Source organism: Orycteropus afer, unplaced genomic scaffold (genome assembly GCF_000298275.1).
Source record: "Orycteropus afer afer isolate SDZICR_OR568_19922 unplaced genomic scaffold, OryAfe1.0 scaffold00118, whole genome shotgun sequence".
NCBI lineage: Eukaryota > Metazoa > Chordata > Mammalia > Tubulidentata > Orycteropodidae > Orycteropus > Orycteropus afer.
In genome coordinates, this window is record NW_006921705.1 from 9182197 (window position 1) to 9202175 (window position 19979).

Consider the following 19979-nt stretch of genomic DNA (forward strand, 5'->3'; position numbering starts at 1 on the left):
AACCAGAAGGCTGGCGGTTCAAACCCACCAGCCACTCCTCAGAAGGAAGGTTGGGCAATCTACTTCCATAGTGATACTGCCTTGGAAACCCAAGGCAGGGTTGCTATAAGTCGGATCCTACTCCATGGCAGTGCGCTGTTGCACTGCAGTGACCCCACAGAACAGAGTAGAAGTGCCTCGTAGGGTTTCCAGGGCCACAGTCTTTATGGAAGCAGACTGCCACATCTTTCTCCCATGGAGCCACTGGTGGGTTTGAACTGCTGACCTTGCAGTTAGCAGTCAAGTGCTTAACCACTGTACCAGCAGGGCTCCTGAGGCCTCACTATATGCCAGGAATTGTTCTAAGTACTTTAAAAGAATTATTCATTTAATCTTCAGGATAACTTTGTGAAACAAATACAGTCATCCCACTTTACAAATGCTAAAATGGAGATGACGCCGTCTATAGGTTCTTAACTGCTCCACTCGACTACTTCTCTTGGGAACGTTCAATAATTGAACATGGATATGTCCAATAATTCTAATATAATGAAGAAGAGATGGAGTGGAAAGTCCTAAGGCCAAGTCAGTCCACTAGAAAGTCACCATACTAACTCCTTCCAATAGTTCTTCCTTCATGGGCTCCAAGGTCTATCTTAAGCCAGAGTGAAATCAGGACTGTAGAGAATTTTCTGAGGGCCACCACCAAAGGATTATAAGATTACAAGGATATTCCACTTTTACTGGCCATAGAGACTGAGTTATGACACTTAATAACAAACCAAATCTATATTCCACAGAGGCCTAGGATTGTACAAATAGATAAAGGTGACTGTTTCTACTTAAAGACATGAGTTTTCCCAAAATGTTGAATCATATTCCTCACTTTCCTACCTACTAGCTACCTGTGTGACCCTGTAGGCACTTTTTAATCCCTGAATGTTTCTAGGCTTAATTTTCTGCATTAGTTCAAGAGGATCTGGGTTTAGGGTTGCCAGATAAAATATCTGGATGTTTTGTATTTTTATTGCTAAATATGTCAACTCTATGTGGATGAGACCAGTGGTTTTCTTAAAGCTGAGGTGCTGTTTTTTTTTTTTAAAAAACAAGCAAATCTTACATGAAAACTCAATAAATAAGTAGACAGAAAGAGAGCTGCTCTAGCTTGGGGGAGAGGGAATGAAGTTCTGGGACTCCATACCCAAATCTAAAAGAAAAAGTTATTGCTCCCTTAAGCCTGCATTATAACAAACAGCAGACTTTTAATTTAAGCATTAATTTCTACCATTGGGCGATGACAATTTAGTATGTAAGTTCTTATTGTTTATATGATTTCCTAAAACAAAATCTGGGCATAATCAGCTCTTAAAAATAGCTTACAAATATATCAGTGACTTTTCAAATACATAATTCTATTTGGAGATGAGAAAATTGAAATTTAATTTTACAGTAATAGTTCTTTCCCTATTTTTTCTTTTTGCTGCTGTTACCCTACCAGCCCATAAGTTGCTGTTGCGTCCACTCTGACTCATGCTGACCCCATGTGTGTCAGAGCAGACCTGTGCTCCATGGGGTGTTCAGTAGTGGAGTTTTCAGAAGTACATCACCAGGCCTTTCTTCTGAGGCACTTCTAGGGAAACATGAACCTTCACACTTTCAGGTAACAGCTGAGTTGTGTTAACTCTTCGTACCACCCAGGGACTCTACACTCTGATACAAGGCCAAGGTCTTTTTCTTTTTTTTTTTGTATTTTGATTTGGGTGAAAGTTTACAGACCAAATTCACTTTCCATACAGCAGTTCACATACACTTTGTCTCATGACATTGACCACAATTCACCTCAATGCAACAGCCCCGCTCCCACTTCCTCCTGACAGTCACCTCTTCCCTGTGTCTATCCCTCCATGCACTCCTGCCCCCTGAGCTGTTTCCCTGTGCATAAACAGCCCTTCTCTCTCCCATGATTGTTCTCTCCAAGGAGTGTATCTACCTCAGGTAAATGTTCAACTCCTATGGCTATCTTTTGTTTGCCAAGCCCTATTTTTCGAGTGTAGATTCTTTTGATTAGAATTGTGTAGCTTTGTTTACCCTCACTTTTGTTTATGAAAATTTTAATGTTAATGTAATACTATAATTTAATTCTATATTGCATAAGCCAAAGAAAAATTGGTGCAAAAAGAATGGTTATGCCTGTGAAAATTCAACTAAATGCTTGAAAAAGGCAGGCACAAAATACTGCTCTCAACTTAGGTGTGAATGACAGTAAAAAAAAACAGAGAAAAATCTAGAAGAACTCTGATACCAAATTGCTTCACAAGTGTCTTTAGTTTCTTGATTCATTTTAAAGAAACAAACTTGAAATCAAAGAGAGTACGTAATACTTGTGATTTAGACAGCCACAGAACTCTAGCAGAATCCATGCTCAAAAACAGGCCTCAGCCCTATGTCAAACGATTGCTGACTAAACGTATGTTTTTACTTTTGAAATTAAAATAAAATGGTTGAAGCAGGAGATTTTTTTTAATGATTGTCTACTTTAACTGATTTTTATTACTGACAAACAGTCCTGATTGTTAGATAAAAGGGTTTCCATTTTAGATCCTTTGCAGAATTGCAAAGTGTAAATGGCAACACCTTCTTAGTTCAACCAATTTTCAAACTAAGAACATCTGCTCAAAAATTTGACAACCCAAAATAAATCCATGCAGCCTCAACTTACCTCATGTTCCAAGAAGAGAGCTTTTAGCTGTCCTTTGGACCAAAAATCCATGGCATATGCAAGCAGCTTCATGGAGACCATATTGATTCTGAGAAAATTCCCAACAAACACAACTCTGTCAATATTCTGAAAAAGAAAATTAAAGAAAAACAATTGAAACATGGTGTCAAACTAGTAGTTAGCAAAGACCCAAAGTTCTGTACATCACTATATCCTAGGACCCTACATAATGAATTTTCTTCTTTCTAATGCAACTATTTCAGCATTTCCAGGCTAAGGTCAAGCAAACTTTGTAAAGCATTCCATAAGAACATGGGGGTGAGTTTTGTTGGGTGAGGCAGAGACTGATATGGGGCCTGTTTGCAGGTATTATGTTAGGCAGTGCAGTGTAGTAAATTACTTAGTGTGGCTTCTCTACCCATAAGTCTTTGTAAACTCCAAGGTGGGAATTGCTATTAGCAACTGAGGAGAACCTGATTGCTAAAGTCGCCCACCTGGGTTATTTCTGTTGGGCGTGGCACAATACAATGTTCTGGGAGGTGCCCACTCTCTCAGATGCTTAGAGTTCTGATGCTATGATTGGCTAGTTTGACCACCCTGCCAGGCTCAAAAGGAGGCCTCCTAGAGGCAGAACTCTCTCTGACTGCTGGTTGAGGAAGACATGCTGCTGAAAGAGACGCGGGTTCCTGAGACACGAGTTGCTGGGAAAGAGACTGTGAGAGACTGTTGGCTGAGGGAAGGTGGGCTGGGAGAGAGGCTGAGCATTTTTCCTGAACTTGAATTGTAGCCTGCGGTGCTTCCCTAATAAACCCCATAATCTGTGAGCTCTGTGTGGCCACTGCAGTGAATTATCGAACCCAGAAGAGAGATGGTGGGTGCTTTGGGAGGAACAGTTGGAAAAACGGCTGGAGGGAGGCAGCATGTCTGGCCTGGCAGGAATAGGCCTTGGGTTACTGCTGGTAATCCTGTCTTCCTCTTGTAGGGTTAGAGGAGGCCTGAACATGTGGCCTCCTCACTGTTTTTGCAGGCAGCCTTAAGGTTTCATATGAAATTCAACTCCCAACACACATACATAAAATTGTAACTGGAGTTTAGCTAAATTTGCTTGTTCATTTCACAAATTCCCCAAACTTCCAGCATAGTGTGTAAGACACTTGACTGCTAACCAGAAGGCTGGTGGTTTAAACCCACCAGCCACTCCTTGGAAGGAAGGTTGGGCAGTCTACTTCCATAGTGATACCACCTCGGAAACCCAAGGATGGGTCGCTATGAGTCGAGTCCAACTCGACGGTACATAACAACAACACAACACGCCCAACTAATAAATGTTCCTACTAATAAGACTGGCCATGGTATGGTTTCTTCATCTCATGAGTTTGCTCAGGGGTTACTCTCTCCCAAACACTGGAAATACAAAAACAAATAATACCTAGTGGTGCAATATCCTGTTTGGTCAACATATGGGTTAAAATACGGTAACAAAAAGTACATATTTACATATGTATGCTTTTGTCAAGGCATGGATAGAGATTTGCATTCTGAACACACACTTAAGAACACTCCTCTTTTATCCTGTCCATGCAGACATACTTCAAATTCCATATGCTGAGCTTTGAGCTCCGGTGTGTTCACAGCAAACCGCCCCCCCAGCTGTTTCTTAAACTGAGCTCAGCCTGTCTACTGAGCAGAGGCTGCTCACCACTGAAAGGGCCAGTTGCTATGGTCACTCATATCAGAGGGAAGGAGTCTTTGAAGTTGACATTATTTTTTGCTCCATCAATCAAGAGTAATCAGGGACTGGGACCATCACCTTTTAACTGTTTCAGGTTTTAACGATACATGTTCATCAGCTCATTGTTGTTAGGTGCTGTTGAGTCAGTTACGACTTGTCGCAACCCTAGATACAACAGAGCAAAGCATTCATCACTACGCTTGAGCCCATCGTTGCAGCCAGTGCATTCATCTCACTGAGGGCCTTCTGCACTTTTGCTGACCCTCTACTTTACCAAACCATGTCGTCCTTCTCCAGGGACTGGTCCCTTCTATAACATGTCCAAAGTATGTGAGATAAAGTCTCACCATCCTCACTTGCAAGGAGCATTCTGGCTGTACATCAGCACCTTAGCCACTGTGAACATTTTTCATGGATTGAGGGTTGGCGGTTACTGTAGTTTAGTAAGTTCTTACACAAGCACACAAAAGATGTAGCCACAAATGGCCCAGAAATACTCAAAGAAAGAAACTCAGATTAAAGAAGAATTTAATTAAATTTTGGAGTGATGACTGCTCTTCCAAAACAGGGGAGCTCAAGGTAGGATGTACTCAAAACCCCAGTCCTGCATTTCCTTGGTAGAAAGACAGAGGAATAGAAGTGGCATTAAAAGCAAAGCTGATGGGAAGTTGCTATGAGTCGACTGACAGCACACAACCACCACCACCATAAAACACATTGCATTTGTTTAAAAGTTGATGGGTATTCCTTCGAAGAAATTCCGTTGGATCAAAGATGTAAATGTTTTAAAAAACAAAAACAAAAACTAGAAGAAAATATGGGAGAATTTTAAATAAAACATTAAAATAGAAAATAGAAAAGGCATAACACATAGAACAGACTGAAAAAAAGAGCGAGTGAGAGAGAAATATTAACTTAAAAATCAAGTGTTTATTCAAGGGCAAACATCAGCACAAACAAATTCAAATGGAGAGCAATCAACAGGAAACATCTTCAGTCCTTATCACATGAAATGAGTCAATTACCTAGTTAATAATGAGCTCCTGCAAATCAATAAGAAAAAAGAAAGCCCAAGAAATTGAGCGGAAAAATGGGTGAACAGTGTGAATAGATAGTGTACACAAAAGGGGGAATACTAAAGTTAAACACATGGAAAATGCTTGTCTTCACTTATAATAAGAAAAACGCAAACTAAAACATCATTTCTTATCTATTAGATTGGAGAAGGACAAAATGTTTGCTAACCCTCTGGAGAAACTTGGACTCTTATACTCTGCCAGCTGGAATATAAATTAGCAGCCCCTCTTCAGAGGGAATTTGATTATACCTGTCAAGATGACAACTGATGTGTCTTTTACTCAGCAATTTTCCTCCTAGGAATTGATCCTGCAGACACACTCACGTGCAAGCAAAATTATGTACATATATATGTAAAATATATAAAATACTTTTGCTATTTTTCAATAGTAAAAGACTAGAAAAACCTAATTATGATTAGGAAATTGATTAAATCAAGAATAAACCAAACCAAACTAATTGCCATTGAGTTGTTTCCAACTCATAGCAACCCCTTCTTGGGTTTCCGAGGCAGTATCACTACAGAAGCAGATTGCTCAATCTTCCCTCCAAAGAGTGGCTGGTGGTTTGAACCATCAGCCTTCTGGTTAGCAGTCAAATGCCTTAGGCACTGTGCCACCAGAGCTCCCAAATCAAGAATAGCTTTTCTATATGATAGGACTCTATGTGGCATTAAAAAATGAAGCAGTTCTAAATACAGTGCTAGGAACAATCTCAAGGGGGCATTGTTATGTAAAAAAGCAAGAGGTAGTATTTTTAGAGGTGCACATCGAAGCATGTAGGGTAGACTGGTATAATATCTAGGATCTGCTTTCTAATACTTTAGCCAAAAAGAGAAGAGGAAGAGAAAAAAGCAGAGGAAGGAGGAAGAAGAAAACGTTGAAGCGTGAGTGGCAGTCTGAAAAATTGTTGAATTAGGGGAGGGGCTGATGGATATATGGTGGTTATACTATTCTCTCTCCTTTATGTATGTTTGCCAAGTTTTATACTTAAAAGTTTATAAAACCAAAAACACCAAACCCACTGCCATCAAGTCGATTCTGACTCATAGAAACCCCTCCTTGGGTTTCTGAGGCAGTAAATCTTTATGGAAGTAGACTGCCCAGTCTTCCTTCCAAGGAGTGACTGGTGGGTTTGAACCACCAGCCTTCCGGTTAGCAGTCAAATGCCTTAGGCATTACGCCTATTGAATAGCAAATAAATAAAGCAAGATGTAGAATATGAAGATGAATTGTATAGTATAAATTATATCTTAAGAAAGCTTATTATTGAGAAAAGAATAGAACGTGGAATTTGCTATCTTTGGAAGGAGATAGATACATACTGCACATTTATCTATATATGTGTGAATGTATATGTGTGTGTGTAGTCTATACTGTATACAGTATAGGATGAAAACAACTAAAAATGATGGCTGTTTCTAGTGAGGTTAACATCAAGGGCCAGAGGTGGAAATGTGACTCACTTCCCTGCATATGCTTCTATGCTTCTGATATCTTTCGGATTCTGAATTGTGTGCTTGTATTATTTATTTCAAAAATAAAAAAAAGAACACTTAAAAGTTGATGAAGAACATTTCATACCATTCCAATATTTCAGAGGCAGTAAATGTGGTGTCTATCTATCAAATGGCTGAGATCAAAGATTCTCAAATCTCTGGTTCCAGAGAGCAAAGCAATGATTAATGAACTGGAGTTCACTGCTCTCACTGGTGTGCCCATAGGAAGTCTGCACTAACACGAGGCTACAGGGACTCCAACTCTCATTTAATGGAGCCTCAGCCCCAAGCAATTCAGTGATTCTCCTCATTTATTTAACTCCACAGAAACATCCCAAATAACTGCTCAACCCATCGTAGCATCTGACATGGCAATACTTTCAAACAGACACTTTTGCTAGACTCCAACAGTAGTAGTATTGAAACTGAGATCAAAAGTGAAAAAGCAAGCCAGCTGCCCTTGCCCTAAAGTGATCACAGTACCTGTAAAAAGACTTGGTGGCTCACTGAAGCCAGAGGTGCAAGGTAGAAGCCAACCCCAGGAAGCAGGGGAAAGGGCAACTATTGCTTTATGGGGTGGGGATGTTACATCTAACTGACCTTTGAGAGCCTGTGGGTACAGCCAAGTACACACACATTTTCTGAGGGCTTGTTTGGCCACTTGGACATTAAAAGCTTGACATTAATGTTAGGAAATAAGCCCTCTGTTACAGTGAATCCTCCGACAGAAGTGGACTTTGAGAAGGCACATTTCTGGAATATATTATTGTATTTGAAAGTCAGCCTTATATTTAAACTCTGCCTGAAATGGAGAATTTCAAGTCTCAAAGTTAGGACCCTGGTCCAATGGCCAGTAATACAGTCTATTCAGTGGCATAAAAATAGGGTGTCTCTCCTGTAACCCCAGAACTCAAAGGCAAGACTAGTACCTAGCTATCATTAGGACACTGTTTAACACTCCATTGCTCAACCAGCAGGGAACGAGGGCACTTTATACCTTGATCTGAATGGGGGCCATACAGGGGCGTATGAAGATTCATTGAGTTATACACTTACAATTTGAGCCCTCTTCTGTATGCATAATTCAATTAAAAATATTAAAGAAAAAAAAAAAAAAACCCAAAACCTCTGATGCCACTGTGGTTAACACGTCTCCTGTTAACGGTTCCATGCCCCAGCCCCCCTCTCTTACCTTCCTAACACTTCTCAGCAAAAAGAGAACTGTTCTACCTTACACACCTTGGATTTCAGAAAAGGGTTCCGTTTTTCCAAAGCAATTCTGTAATGCTTCAACCTGCTGTGTCCCACCAGCCCCACCCCTTCTTAGGTCTGGGGCTCTGGTCGGCCCGGGCTGCAGCAAGCTCTCTGCGCTTTGATAGCCCTGTACAATGCTGCTTGAACTCCATGCCACAAGGCAACACTGTAAAGAAGCTGAAAGCAGAGAGAATGTCGACTGTCTCAAGTGGAGCAAGGGCACCTTCCCATAGCATTTCTGGCACTTAAATGGGTAAAACTGGTAGGAACCACAGTGTACGTGCAATTATTTGCAAGGACCTACAAAGAGACCAACAATGTGCAAGACTTTCTCCACGCTTTGACAGGCATTTGGCAATAAGGATGGTTAGAGAGGATGTTATAATTTTACATTACCATGGTTGTATGTTTTATCATTTGTTATCATCCAGCGCCTACTTGAAAATAAAACATTTATTCCTCTCCACCTTGCTACTACCCCCTAATGTTCTACAATGTGTGACTACAACAAAAGACAGATTTCCCAAAGATTTGTAGTTTTGTAAGGGTCAAAAGGTATTACACTGCTAAAGATGATGCATATGGATGACACCCAGCTTTCCTTGGCTTAGAGCCTTACCTCATTCAACGCACACATCCGAGCAATGGAGCCAATGTTGTTGGTGATGGTGACCAAAGTGGCTCGGGCGAGGTCTTCCTTGCTGATGGAATCTCGCTTTTCTTTACTCATCATGTTGCCAAAGCTATGTTGGAAATATTAGCGAGAATGTTCAAATCTTCCTCAGCCACCAAAGAACTGTGGAAAGCTCTATGAGAAACTCTGTTCAAACTCAAATGACCTGGTTTGGCTACCAGGCTTCACAAGCAGACAGGATTATGATATGGTTGGCTGCCCTTTTCTTAACAGGGACAACTTAGCATGGGTATTGATGGGGACACAAAATAATTTTTATGCCTCTAGATTTCCAGACAAGAACTGAACAGGGGTAACTGCTGCAGTTTTCCAGAACCTTCTTTCAAACTTGCTCTCTGTTTTAAGCACAAGCATTAGGAGCTATATATCTCAAGCCTTCATTAAGGGCAGGAGATCAAGTCTGAGCTCCAGTACATTAGATATTTGCACCAGGCTGGTGAGTTGACAATTTAAAAAACTAAATGAATGGCCAGCGTGGAAAGCTTGCCTTGTGTTTAATCACTACTGCCCCTAGCTACTTAGTCTCTACCTTGATGCTACAGCAGATCCTTGAAGGCCAAATCGTTCATAGTCTCCTCCGTAAATGTCCTTCACCAGCTTATCAACATTGGTGCTGTCGCCTTTAGCTGCCATTTCCAGAGCTTCTTCAAAGGTCTCACAACCAGTCAGCAAGCAACATAGGCCTAGGAATGTTCCACCTCCAAGACTGAAGGAACAATAAGGTTTATTTTTAAATTTTACTTTAAGATATGCCCATCTAAGTCCCCGACTATATCAACACCATTAATATGGGTTAATAAAAACAGGAGAAGAAAAACAAAGGGACGCTTGAATTATAATGCTAGGGTACCAAAGAGTTTTAGGGTGGACTGGATAAGAAAGAGGGGAGAGATTAAAAACAAACATCAAGAAAAACTTGCCTCTAAATTTAAACTCAAAACCAAAGAAAGATTCTTAGATTTCTGTTGTGAGACCTTCAACTAGCCACTAACCTAAGCAATTCAGTCTTCCTACTTACAAGATGGGGCCAATGTAATCTCTCCTACTTGGGTGGTTTATAAGCAGCAAACAACCAGAAAAATGATATTACAAAATAAACAAAAAGATATGTTCACAACTATGGAACCTAACTTTGATGACAAAATTGACCTAAGACCCTGCCAAGACTAGCCACGCCCAAAGCTGAATCTTTCACCTGACTTCCCTTTTCCAGCAAATAACACCATTTACCCTCCTCGAAGATTTCCAAGCGGAAAAAAATCACTGATCCGTGTGATAGAAGATTTTTTTCTAGTAGACTCTGGAAAGGTTATTAGTATTTTACTTGCCATACAATAAGGGCCTCTGCTGGCACAGTATATAAGGCTGCTAACTAGGTCAGTGGTTCAAACCCCCCAGCCACTCCAGAGGGAGGACAATGGGGCAATCTACTTCCATAAAGATTTACAGACTTGAAAACTCAATGGCAATGTTTTTTTTTTTTTTTTGCCACACAGCAGTCATAAAATAGTAACAAAGGTCATAAAATGGTTCCAAGGCTCAGAACCATGTTTTAAAATGCTTTCCATTGTTTTGGGGACTGTTCCTTTATAATCATCTTTTTTAGATAAAATTAGAAACTGATTATGATAGTTGAGAATGAATCCAACTGAGTATTAGTATCAAAGGTACCTGATGGAAACAGAAGCAGCTTGGGAGTAAAGACACCACCAGTGAACTCTTGGCAGGAAAACGGGCAGATTCCTAAAGTTCTGGACCTGAGTTTGATTCGTTCTTTACCACAAAAGAGTAGACACAGATCTGTGCATATCAATTTGTTCTACAGCCTCACAGAGCTGCTAGCTCTGGGAACCCCAAATGTGCTTTTTTTTTTATTCCAGTTGCCACCAATTCTGACTCATGGTGACCCTGTGTGTGTCAGAGAACTGAGCTCCTTACAGTTTTTAATGGCTGACTTTTCAGAAGTAGATCGCCAGAAATTTCTTCTGAGTGCCCATAGGTGGACTCAAACCTCTAACCTTTTAGTTAGCAGCTGAGCATATTAACCGTTTGCAGCACCTATGGACTCCTATGTGTCTGGGTACTGGCTTCTAATTGTAAGAAAAATTCAAGCCTGGATTAAAGCTATTTAGTTTTTAAAAAGAAAGATTTAGTGTAAACTATATTTACTGTTAGTAACTGTTCATGAGAAGGTACCAGATTGTAGACACGCATGGAGTTCTTTAAATCTCTTCTCAAGCAAACTGTGTATAATATTTCTTAAAACCCAATTCTTACAAAGAGACACTTGATTGTAATTACTTGTTCTCATGGAAATATTAAGAAACCCTGGTGGTGCAAAAGTTAAGTGCCGAAAGGTGGGCAGTTCAAACCCACCTAGTGGTCCCATAGGAAAAAGACCTGGAGATCTGCTTCTGTAAAGATTACAGCCCAGAGACCCCTACAGGGCAGTTCTACTGTCACATGGGGTCACTCTGAATTGGAATCAACCTAACAACACAATATGGAAAGATGATGTAAGGAGGCACCAACTGTAGCAGCCACTCAGAGTGCAGGAGCAGTGCCATGAGAAAACGAAGAGCCCCATGTACATTACCGCCTTGAAAACTCAGGCACAGTAGAAATTTTGGATTTCCTTTAAGAAAGTTTTTATTTATTTACCTTTCACATGACATTTCACGCTACTTGTCAGTTTCGAATGAAACTACAAAGCCAGTGTGTTTTAATGGGAACACTTTTTGGTTTGTGAGCCATCTGAACTTTTGTTCTCTCCATGTATATCTTAAAGAGGAAGTCTTTGCTCACCTTCTAGCTTGCAAATCCCTTTTAACCCTGCTCCTCCAACTGATAACCTTTCGCTGAACATCAGGTATTTCTATCAATTAAAAGGTGGACCAAGCCACTCCAAGCAGAGACTACTGGAAACACTGGCTGACTTAGAAAGAAGGCAACTGATCAACTGATGCACTGGTATGGGTGACAGGACAGGTGCTTCATAGGACTGGAAAATGACAGGTGATTCCAGATAGGGAATCTGAGCTGAATGGGGAAGCGAGCATGCATGTGCACAACTGGTACGCACAGACAGGAAGAAAGAGCCAGACATCTTCTAGCACTTTATTAATATCCCCAACCTGCTAACCATTATTTAATTAACTGATTCCCTCACTCAAAATCAGCTACATCTGTTCACTTCCGCAGCCACACAATAAGACTCTTGGTAAATCAGAGACGAAAACATATAGCTGGAAACATTATTACTCAAAACAAACAAACAAAAACATTAATCTTGTAATAAAGGATTTTAGGGAGTACAAGGAACCTTCAATTACTCAGTGCCCGTGCCTTTACAATAGATTCCAAAACGATGAGATGATAAATTCTCTACAGTTCTCTTCTACTAGACTACACATCTAACAATATCAGCTGTAAAGTCCTATTTTTTCATTGACTTCTATTATGAAACTGGAGTTGTGTTGCTAGGAAAAAATGTTGCTATCCAATTTGGGATATAATAAAATTACACATAGAATGAAAATGAACCATCTAAAAACCATATATTTATAAAAGAAAACTGATAACCTGTAATGATGTGGTTTCCTAAAACTAAAAATGCTTAATGGGAAAATAGGGTATAATACAGAAACAAAAAAACAGGAGTTACAGCTATCAGTCTTTTAATAAAACCAAACCAAATTCATTGCCATCGAGTTGGTTCCCACTCAGCTACCCTAAAGGCCAGAGTAGAACTGTCCCATAGGGTTTCTAAGGCTGTGATCTTTACAGAAGCAGACTGCCTCATCTTTCTCTGTAAAGTGGCTGGTGGGTTCAAATCACTGAGTCTTCAGATAGCAGCTAAGTGCTGTAATCACTGTGCCACCAGAGTTCTTTATCCGTCTCATAATAGAAGTAGCAAAACTTAAAAGATTAAGCCATTGGATTAAATCAGTGATTCCCAAGGTGTGTTCCACACACTATTCACTGGTGATCGTAACAGTTTATGCCAGCAGTTTTCAAAATTTGGATCTAAATAAACCTTTGGAACAACTTCCTGGTTAGGAAAGAGGACTGAGAGCCCCAGAGGTTTGCTGTTCCACTCCCTCCGACCCCTGGGTGGGGTAGTCCCTGAAAGGGCTCTCTATCAACCTTCAGAATCCTATAGCACATTTCTAAAACTACTGATTGAATAGAGAGCTTAGAGGGAAGCTTAGATATCCAGACAGAATTTACTGATGATGGCAAAATACTTATCATTAATGACCAGTAGCTAGAGTGTATAGGCCTTATTACATGTGTAATTGAAGCTAAACACTACAATTAGCTCATGAGCCACTAATGAAGATGACCCAGATTCCAGGAGTTCCCGAGTTTGAGAATGTGTAACTTTCATGCAACTCATGAATTTATTAAGTGTTAACCAACACAACCATAAATATCTCTAATTGTGGAAGAATGTTTAGCTTATTGTTACCTTGGAACTAGCCAGAGCAAGTCAATGATTCCTGGGAAGAAGGCTGCAGTATCTTAAAAATTGTTGCTTTACCAGGAAATTACTCTCTAAAGTAAAACCAGCTCAGCTGAAATGCTCATTCACCTAATACTCCTGTCAGTCCTAATGAGGCCATGGAGTCTGTTTTGACTCCTACGAGAGCAAGCAAGCTTTAGTTCTTTATTCCCAGTAAGAAAATATACACCTAGTAGCTAGCAATGAACTTACCAAAGCCTGTACTCTGGACAAATGCATGATTCAGACCAAATGTGTGTATGTGTGTGCACACATGTGTGCATGTGCACATGCACGCACACACACCTATGCCAGGGTTTCTCAACACTGACACTATTGACATTTGAGGCTCAGTAATTTTTTGTTGTGGAGGGATGGCCTGGGCATGTTAGGATGTTTAGCAGTATCCCTGGCTTCTACTCACTAGATGCCAATAGTACCCCACCCTCAGTTGTGACAATCTCCAGACATTGCCAAATATTCCTTGAGAAGCTAGTTTCCCCTTCCCAGTAGAAACCACTGATTTATGTAGCTGCATCACTGGTCATGGAACTACACTGGGTACACAGTGCTCTCCTCCTAATGGTGAGCAGAACTGCAGAATTTCAGTGCCAAACCTGCAAAAACAATCTAAGAAATGAGCCCTTCATGGCACAAATGAGGACACTGAAGCCCCAGAGAAGTTACACGATGTTTTTATCTATAAGAGACAATGGCTTCGACTGCATGTCCTAAAGTACAAGACAAATGGCACTAGTTCCTTAAGTTGTTCCTCCAAAAATGGGTTCTGTGGTCCAGAAATGCTTTCCATCAAATCTTCCTCTTAGACATTACTAAATCACATGCATACTGTAAAGGCTTTGAGAAAGTTCTACAGTAAAGAACTACAGAAAGCCTGTTTAATTACCCAGATTCTGACCCCAGGCCCTTTTCCCCTGGTTGCAGCCCCACAAACAGGAAGCTGATTACAGCCCCACAAACAGGAAGCTGAGCCCATTTGCCCTGACAAGTGTGCGTGAAAAAGAAGGCAACTCTGCTCAACTACAGTCACAAGGCTGTTTTCCTGTCCACGGCATTTCAAAATCCCCTTTGAGGTATGTACTATTCCAGTTTTCAGCTGGGGCATTGACCTGAGGGAAGAAGCATTCTCTGTGAATCCAGTTTGGCTTGCTGTTGGAATGGCACATTATGTCAATCAATCTATCCTTAAATGAGTACTTGTATGTACCTGGCACTGTGCTAGGCACCAAAGAAGCTCCAAAAGAAGGTTTCTTCTGAAGTCCTCTCTGACCATCCCAATGATCCTTCCACGTGGATCCTACTGTTCTTATTGTTTTTGCCATTCATTTGGCACTTAGCACGTCCTGCCTTGTTGGTGTGTGTGAACCTTCTTCTGATGTGAACAACTCTTCTTTCCTCAACTTGACTACAATCTCCTTGCTCTAGCAGGACAAAACCAAAATACCAAACCAACCCATTGCTGTTGAGTCAATTCCAACTCACAGCAATCCTACTGCACAGAGTAGAACTGCCCCATAGGGTTTTACAAGGCTGAAATCTTTCCGGAAGCAGACTGCCACATCTTTCTTCTGGGGAGGAGTTGACGGATTCAAACTAATGAACTTTCAGTTAGCAGCCAAGCACTTAACCACTGTGCCACCAGGGCTCCTTCTAGCAGGGCAGAGACTGTATTTTATCCATTTCTTATTCCTTTAGCATATCACTGCAGGCTGAGGAGGATAAGATCTTTCTGGAAAAAATGTGTTTAATGTAAACAGCATTTTACTGTAAGCTGGTGATCAAGGAAAGGCCTGGGTTTAAGCACAAAAAGGTTTCCCTAGTGAGAAACATGTTTACCTGGTCCCTGTAACTCTTTTATAGTTGTCCTTGGAATACACTGCTAGAATGCTGACACCCGAGCCCATGTTAACCAGCAACATAGGGTATGGATTGTCAAGGCAGTACGGCTTTTTTTGACACAATTCCGGATTTGTGGGATTTTCAAAATAGTAACATTCTGGCTTGCCATTGAAGCCGACAGAATCGACGTAAAGCAGGCCCTGAATCAGACAGTCCAGTTCATCCAGTTTATGGAGTTGCAGATCAGCAATCTGAAAGAGAACAAGACTTTGTGAGAGAGACTGTGACCACCACAGGGGAGCCTAAGAGGCTGCAGCAGGACTTAAGACTGGGTCATTCACACTGAAAGCATGGGAAAGCCCTTGTAACACCAAACGGTGACATACTGGCGATACTGTTACCCCACTGGAAAAGTAGCATTACCAGACTGCATGCTGCCCACCAGGCTCTAAAGGAGGGACCTGGCTGGAAAGGCATTCATTAGCATGTGAAGAGGTGGAAGCTGGCCTCCTTCCCCCAGGTGCCTAATTCCTAGAACCTAGGAATGCAACCTTATTTGGAACAAAAGTTTTGCAGGTTTAATTAAGTTAAAGATCTTGAGATGATTATCCAGGTGGACCCTAAATCCATTGACAAGGATCCTTATAAAAGACATACATGGGAGCTTTGATTGACAAGGAGGAGAATGTGAAGATGGAGGCAGCAATTGGAGTGATGCAGTCCAAGTCAAGAAATGAGAAGTCACTGGAAGCTGGAAGAGACAAGGAACTGAACCCCCCAAGAGCCTCTGGAAGCAGTGTAGCCCTGCTGACACGCTGGATTTTGGACTTCTGGCCAAAATTTCTCAGTGAGAGAACAATTTTCTATTGTTTTAAGCAACCAAGTTTGTGATAATTTTTTATAGCAGCCATAGGAAATGAACACTATGCCATCCAGAGGGGGCTCTCCCACAGGGTGAGAGTATTCAGAAAGCAGCAAGAATCCTACACTTTCCTGCCACAGGGGTTCATGAGGTCCCAAGGGAACCTGGGAACTGGGAAGAACCTTCTCAGGGCTCACAAAGCCCAACTACCCTTCCCAAGTTCAGGCTGTGAAGTTGGACCTGGCTTTGAAATTCTAACTCCAGTGCTTACTCAACTGAAGATTGTGGGCAAGGTATTTAACTTCTTAAACCTCAGCTTACTCATCTGTAAAATGAGGATAATAATAATAATGCCCACTGTTTAGTGCTGTTGTGAAGATCACATGATAATAATAAACGTAAAATGTTGACACAGGGATTGGCACATACCAAGATCTCATAAACATTGGCTTTTTGTTAATAGCCAAGTGGCCCCACAGTGTCCCACTTCTATGAGACAAAAAGTGCTACTCTCCTACGTACAGGACAAAAAAGGGGAATGAAATAGCTATGGATTAGCCTTAGGGACGGGTGGTCAGTTTGTACCCACAAAAATTTACTCCATAATCTTCTCGAGTGGTACAGTAAAACCTTTTAGAGAACAACAACAACAAAAACCCAAACCCACTGCCAGCGAGTCGATTCTGACTCATAGTGACCCCTACTGGGTTTCTGAGAAGGTTAATCTTTACAGAAGTAGATTGCCCAGTCTTACTTCCGTGGAGTGGCTGGTGGGTTTGAATTACCAACCTTCTGGTTAGCAGTCAAATGCTTTAGGCACTGTGCTACCAGATCTCCTTCTGTTAGAGGAGGAAAATGCAGTATTTTCCACTACGAGAGAGAGACTGAATAGCAGTAAGACTGTACCCTGTCAAGGGCAGAAAATGTGTGAGACGAGGAAAAACAGGGCATTCCCATCGAGTTCCAGCTTTCACTGCATTACTATTAATCTGCAGGTATGGGTTGGTGATTATTCTCCATGGACAGAAAAAAAAATCTAACAATTATCAACAAGAAACTAAGCCAATGATGCTACACCACATCAACTGATCCAAAGATAATTTATAAGGTCTAACTTAGATTTCTTCTTCTTCTTCTTTTTTAAACCTTTTTAAGAGAACAATAGCTAATATTTGTAGATTGCTCACTACAACGGGCACTTTACTTGTACCAAAACCAAACCATACCTATTGACATGAAGTCAATTACAACTTACCAAAACCAAACCACACCTATTGACATGAAGTCAATTACAACTCACAGTGACTTTATAGGACAGAGTAGAACTGTACTACTACTAAGGATTTCAAGGCTATAAATCTTTCTGGAAGCAAACTGCCACACCTTTCTCCCATGGAGCAGCAGGTGGGTTTGAAACAGACCTTTCTGTTAGTAGCTGAGTGCTTAACCACTGCACCACCAGGTCTCCTTTTACTTGTGCCACTCATTTAATTTTCATAAAAAAACCCTCCATACTGTTATCCTCATTTTATGGTTGAGACTTACAGAGAATAAACAATTTTCCCAAAGTCATATAACTAGCAAGTATCTACTGTTCTATTGTTTGCTGCCATAATGGGTCCTGCTTCTAGGGTCTGGAAACAACCTATTTAAGTACTATGATTAGATATTTTTACCAAAAGACATCATCTTCACTATAAAAATTATTGCTAGAAGACACTTTTGACTTTGTACCACTCATTTGAATTTCCTACTCAACAAATTCTATCAACTCTACTGAGCACAGTTAGTTACACAGGTTACCAGTGAGGAGGTAGAATTATTCTTGATACATACAGACAAACATTCTAAATGATACTTGATGAAAAGTAAATCTATCCCATAAATGGTTCCATTTCATTCTGGATGAAATGCATGTAATTATACACATTTTAAAGGAGCTCTGGTAGTGTAGTGCCTAAGGCATTTGACTGCTAACCAGAAGGCTGGCAGTTCAAACCCACCAGCCACTCCTCGGAAGGAAGGCAGGACAATCTACTTCCGTAGTGATACCTTCTCGGAAACCCAAGGAGGGGTCACTATGAGTCAGATCTGGCTGGACGGCAGTGAGTTTTGGTTTACACACATTTTAAGGAGGAGACACTGGGTGGTGCAAACAATTAATGGACTCAGCTGTCAACCAAAAGGCTGGAGGTACGAATCTACCCAGAGGCACTTCAGAAGAAAGACCTGGTGATTTACTTCTTTTTCAGAAAAAAACCAGTCACTGAAAACTCTAGGAGCACAATTCTGGTGACTCATGGGGTCACCAACAGTCAGAACCAACTCAATAGCTATCCCCCCCCCCCCCCATTAACCTATTCCATTGCACTTAGAGCATTCGTCACCTTTGGCTTGTTTTCTGGTTCACTGGGTGGCCCTTAGCATCATGGTCAAAGGCTTCTTCTCCATAATACTTGCTTAATAAACATTTGTTAAATGGGACAGAGGAAGCGTTACCACCTCTTGGATCACTCCAAACTGAAAAGGAGCAATTTCATCAACCAGTCTTGAACCAGGTTAACCTGCTTAAAAATTAATCAGAGGTCAATCAACAATATTGACATCCATGTCCAGAGCCAACATCATAAACACAGACAAAGACAGTTTGTCCAGTTGGACATCCTGAAACTATGCTAGGGAAGAAGAGAAAACCTGTCAAAGCAAATAAACTAAGCACGTACAACTCTGACCTAAAAGGAAATAACGTTATCTCACCTTTCCCCTCAAAATCATCTTCAGACAGAGTGCTAGCAGCAAACAAACACCTCTTTTACACATTTTACTGAGGGATGGATATTTCTGAAGCCTGAGATCACAATCCTACAGACTGAGAAACAGATATTAGTCACTTTCATGGAGACTTCCAGAAGCCTTCCTAAAAAGTGTTCATCATTCAGGAAAAAAGGACAGGCCCCTAAACGGAAGCAATGAGGCAGACAGCTACTTGGGTTTTGAAACAAAGCTACCTGAAATTCAGAACAAAGATATTAATCCATTCAACAAACTTTGTAGTTTGTTAGTACAGTTTTGTAGAAAGCTTAAATCAGCATGTTTAGATCCAGTTATTGAGACATGCTCTGGGCTTAGTTTTCTACCAGGAGTAACAAAGTCAAATGCCTATAGGAGACAGTGCCCACTGCCGTTGAGTCTATTCCGACTCATAGAGACCCTATAGGACAGAGCAGAACTGCCCCATAGGGCTTCCAAGGCTGTAAATCTTTACAGGTGACTGTTTCATCTTTCTCCCACAGAGTGGCTGGTGGGTTTGAACCACTGACTTTTGGTTTAGCAGCCCAATGCTTTAACCATGGTACCACCAGAGCTCCTTCTGCTTTTTATAATGGAGAGTAAACGATGAGAAATCTGAAATATCAGATTCAGTCAACATGCAGATGAGGCGTCAATTAATTTGAACTTAACTTTGTAACCAAGATTTGCTGGTAAACATCAGCTGTCTGGAATCAAAAGGCTTGGGTTTTTGTTTTTTTTTTAGCATCTGCCAATTTCTGTGTGGTAATCACGTCTACCGAAAACTGCTTGCTCTTGGCTGCTAACAAAAGGTTAACAATTAGAACCCATCCAGCAGCTCTGTGGAAGAAAGGCCTGGCCATCTGCTTCCATAAATATTGTTGTTGTTGTTAAGTGCTGTCGAGCCGGCCCTGACTCATAGCGACCCATCCTTGAGTTTCTGAGGTGATATCACTATGGTAGTAGATTGCTCAACCTTCCTTCCAAGGAGTGGCTGGTGGGTTTGAACC

General features: G+C 41.0%; 1 protein-coding gene across 1 annotated transcript in view; it reads right to left on the bottom strand.

Moving 5' to 3' along the window:
* PANK1 (pantothenate kinase 1) overlaps positions 1 to 19979 on the bottom strand; it is a 168366-nt gene that overhangs the window by 84245 nt on the left and 64142 nt on the right. The window contains exons 3-6 of the mRNA XM_042781424.1: positions 15315 to 15568; positions 9483 to 9659; positions 8879 to 9002; positions 2699 to 2824 (exon numbers count right to left, since the gene is read on the bottom strand). Coding sequence (XP_042637358.1) covers positions 2699 to 2824; positions 8879 to 9002; positions 9483 to 9659; positions 15315 to 15568 — 681 coding nt within the window. The remainder of the gene's footprint in view (positions 1 to 2698; positions 2825 to 8878; positions 9003 to 9482; positions 9660 to 15314; positions 15569 to 19979) is intronic.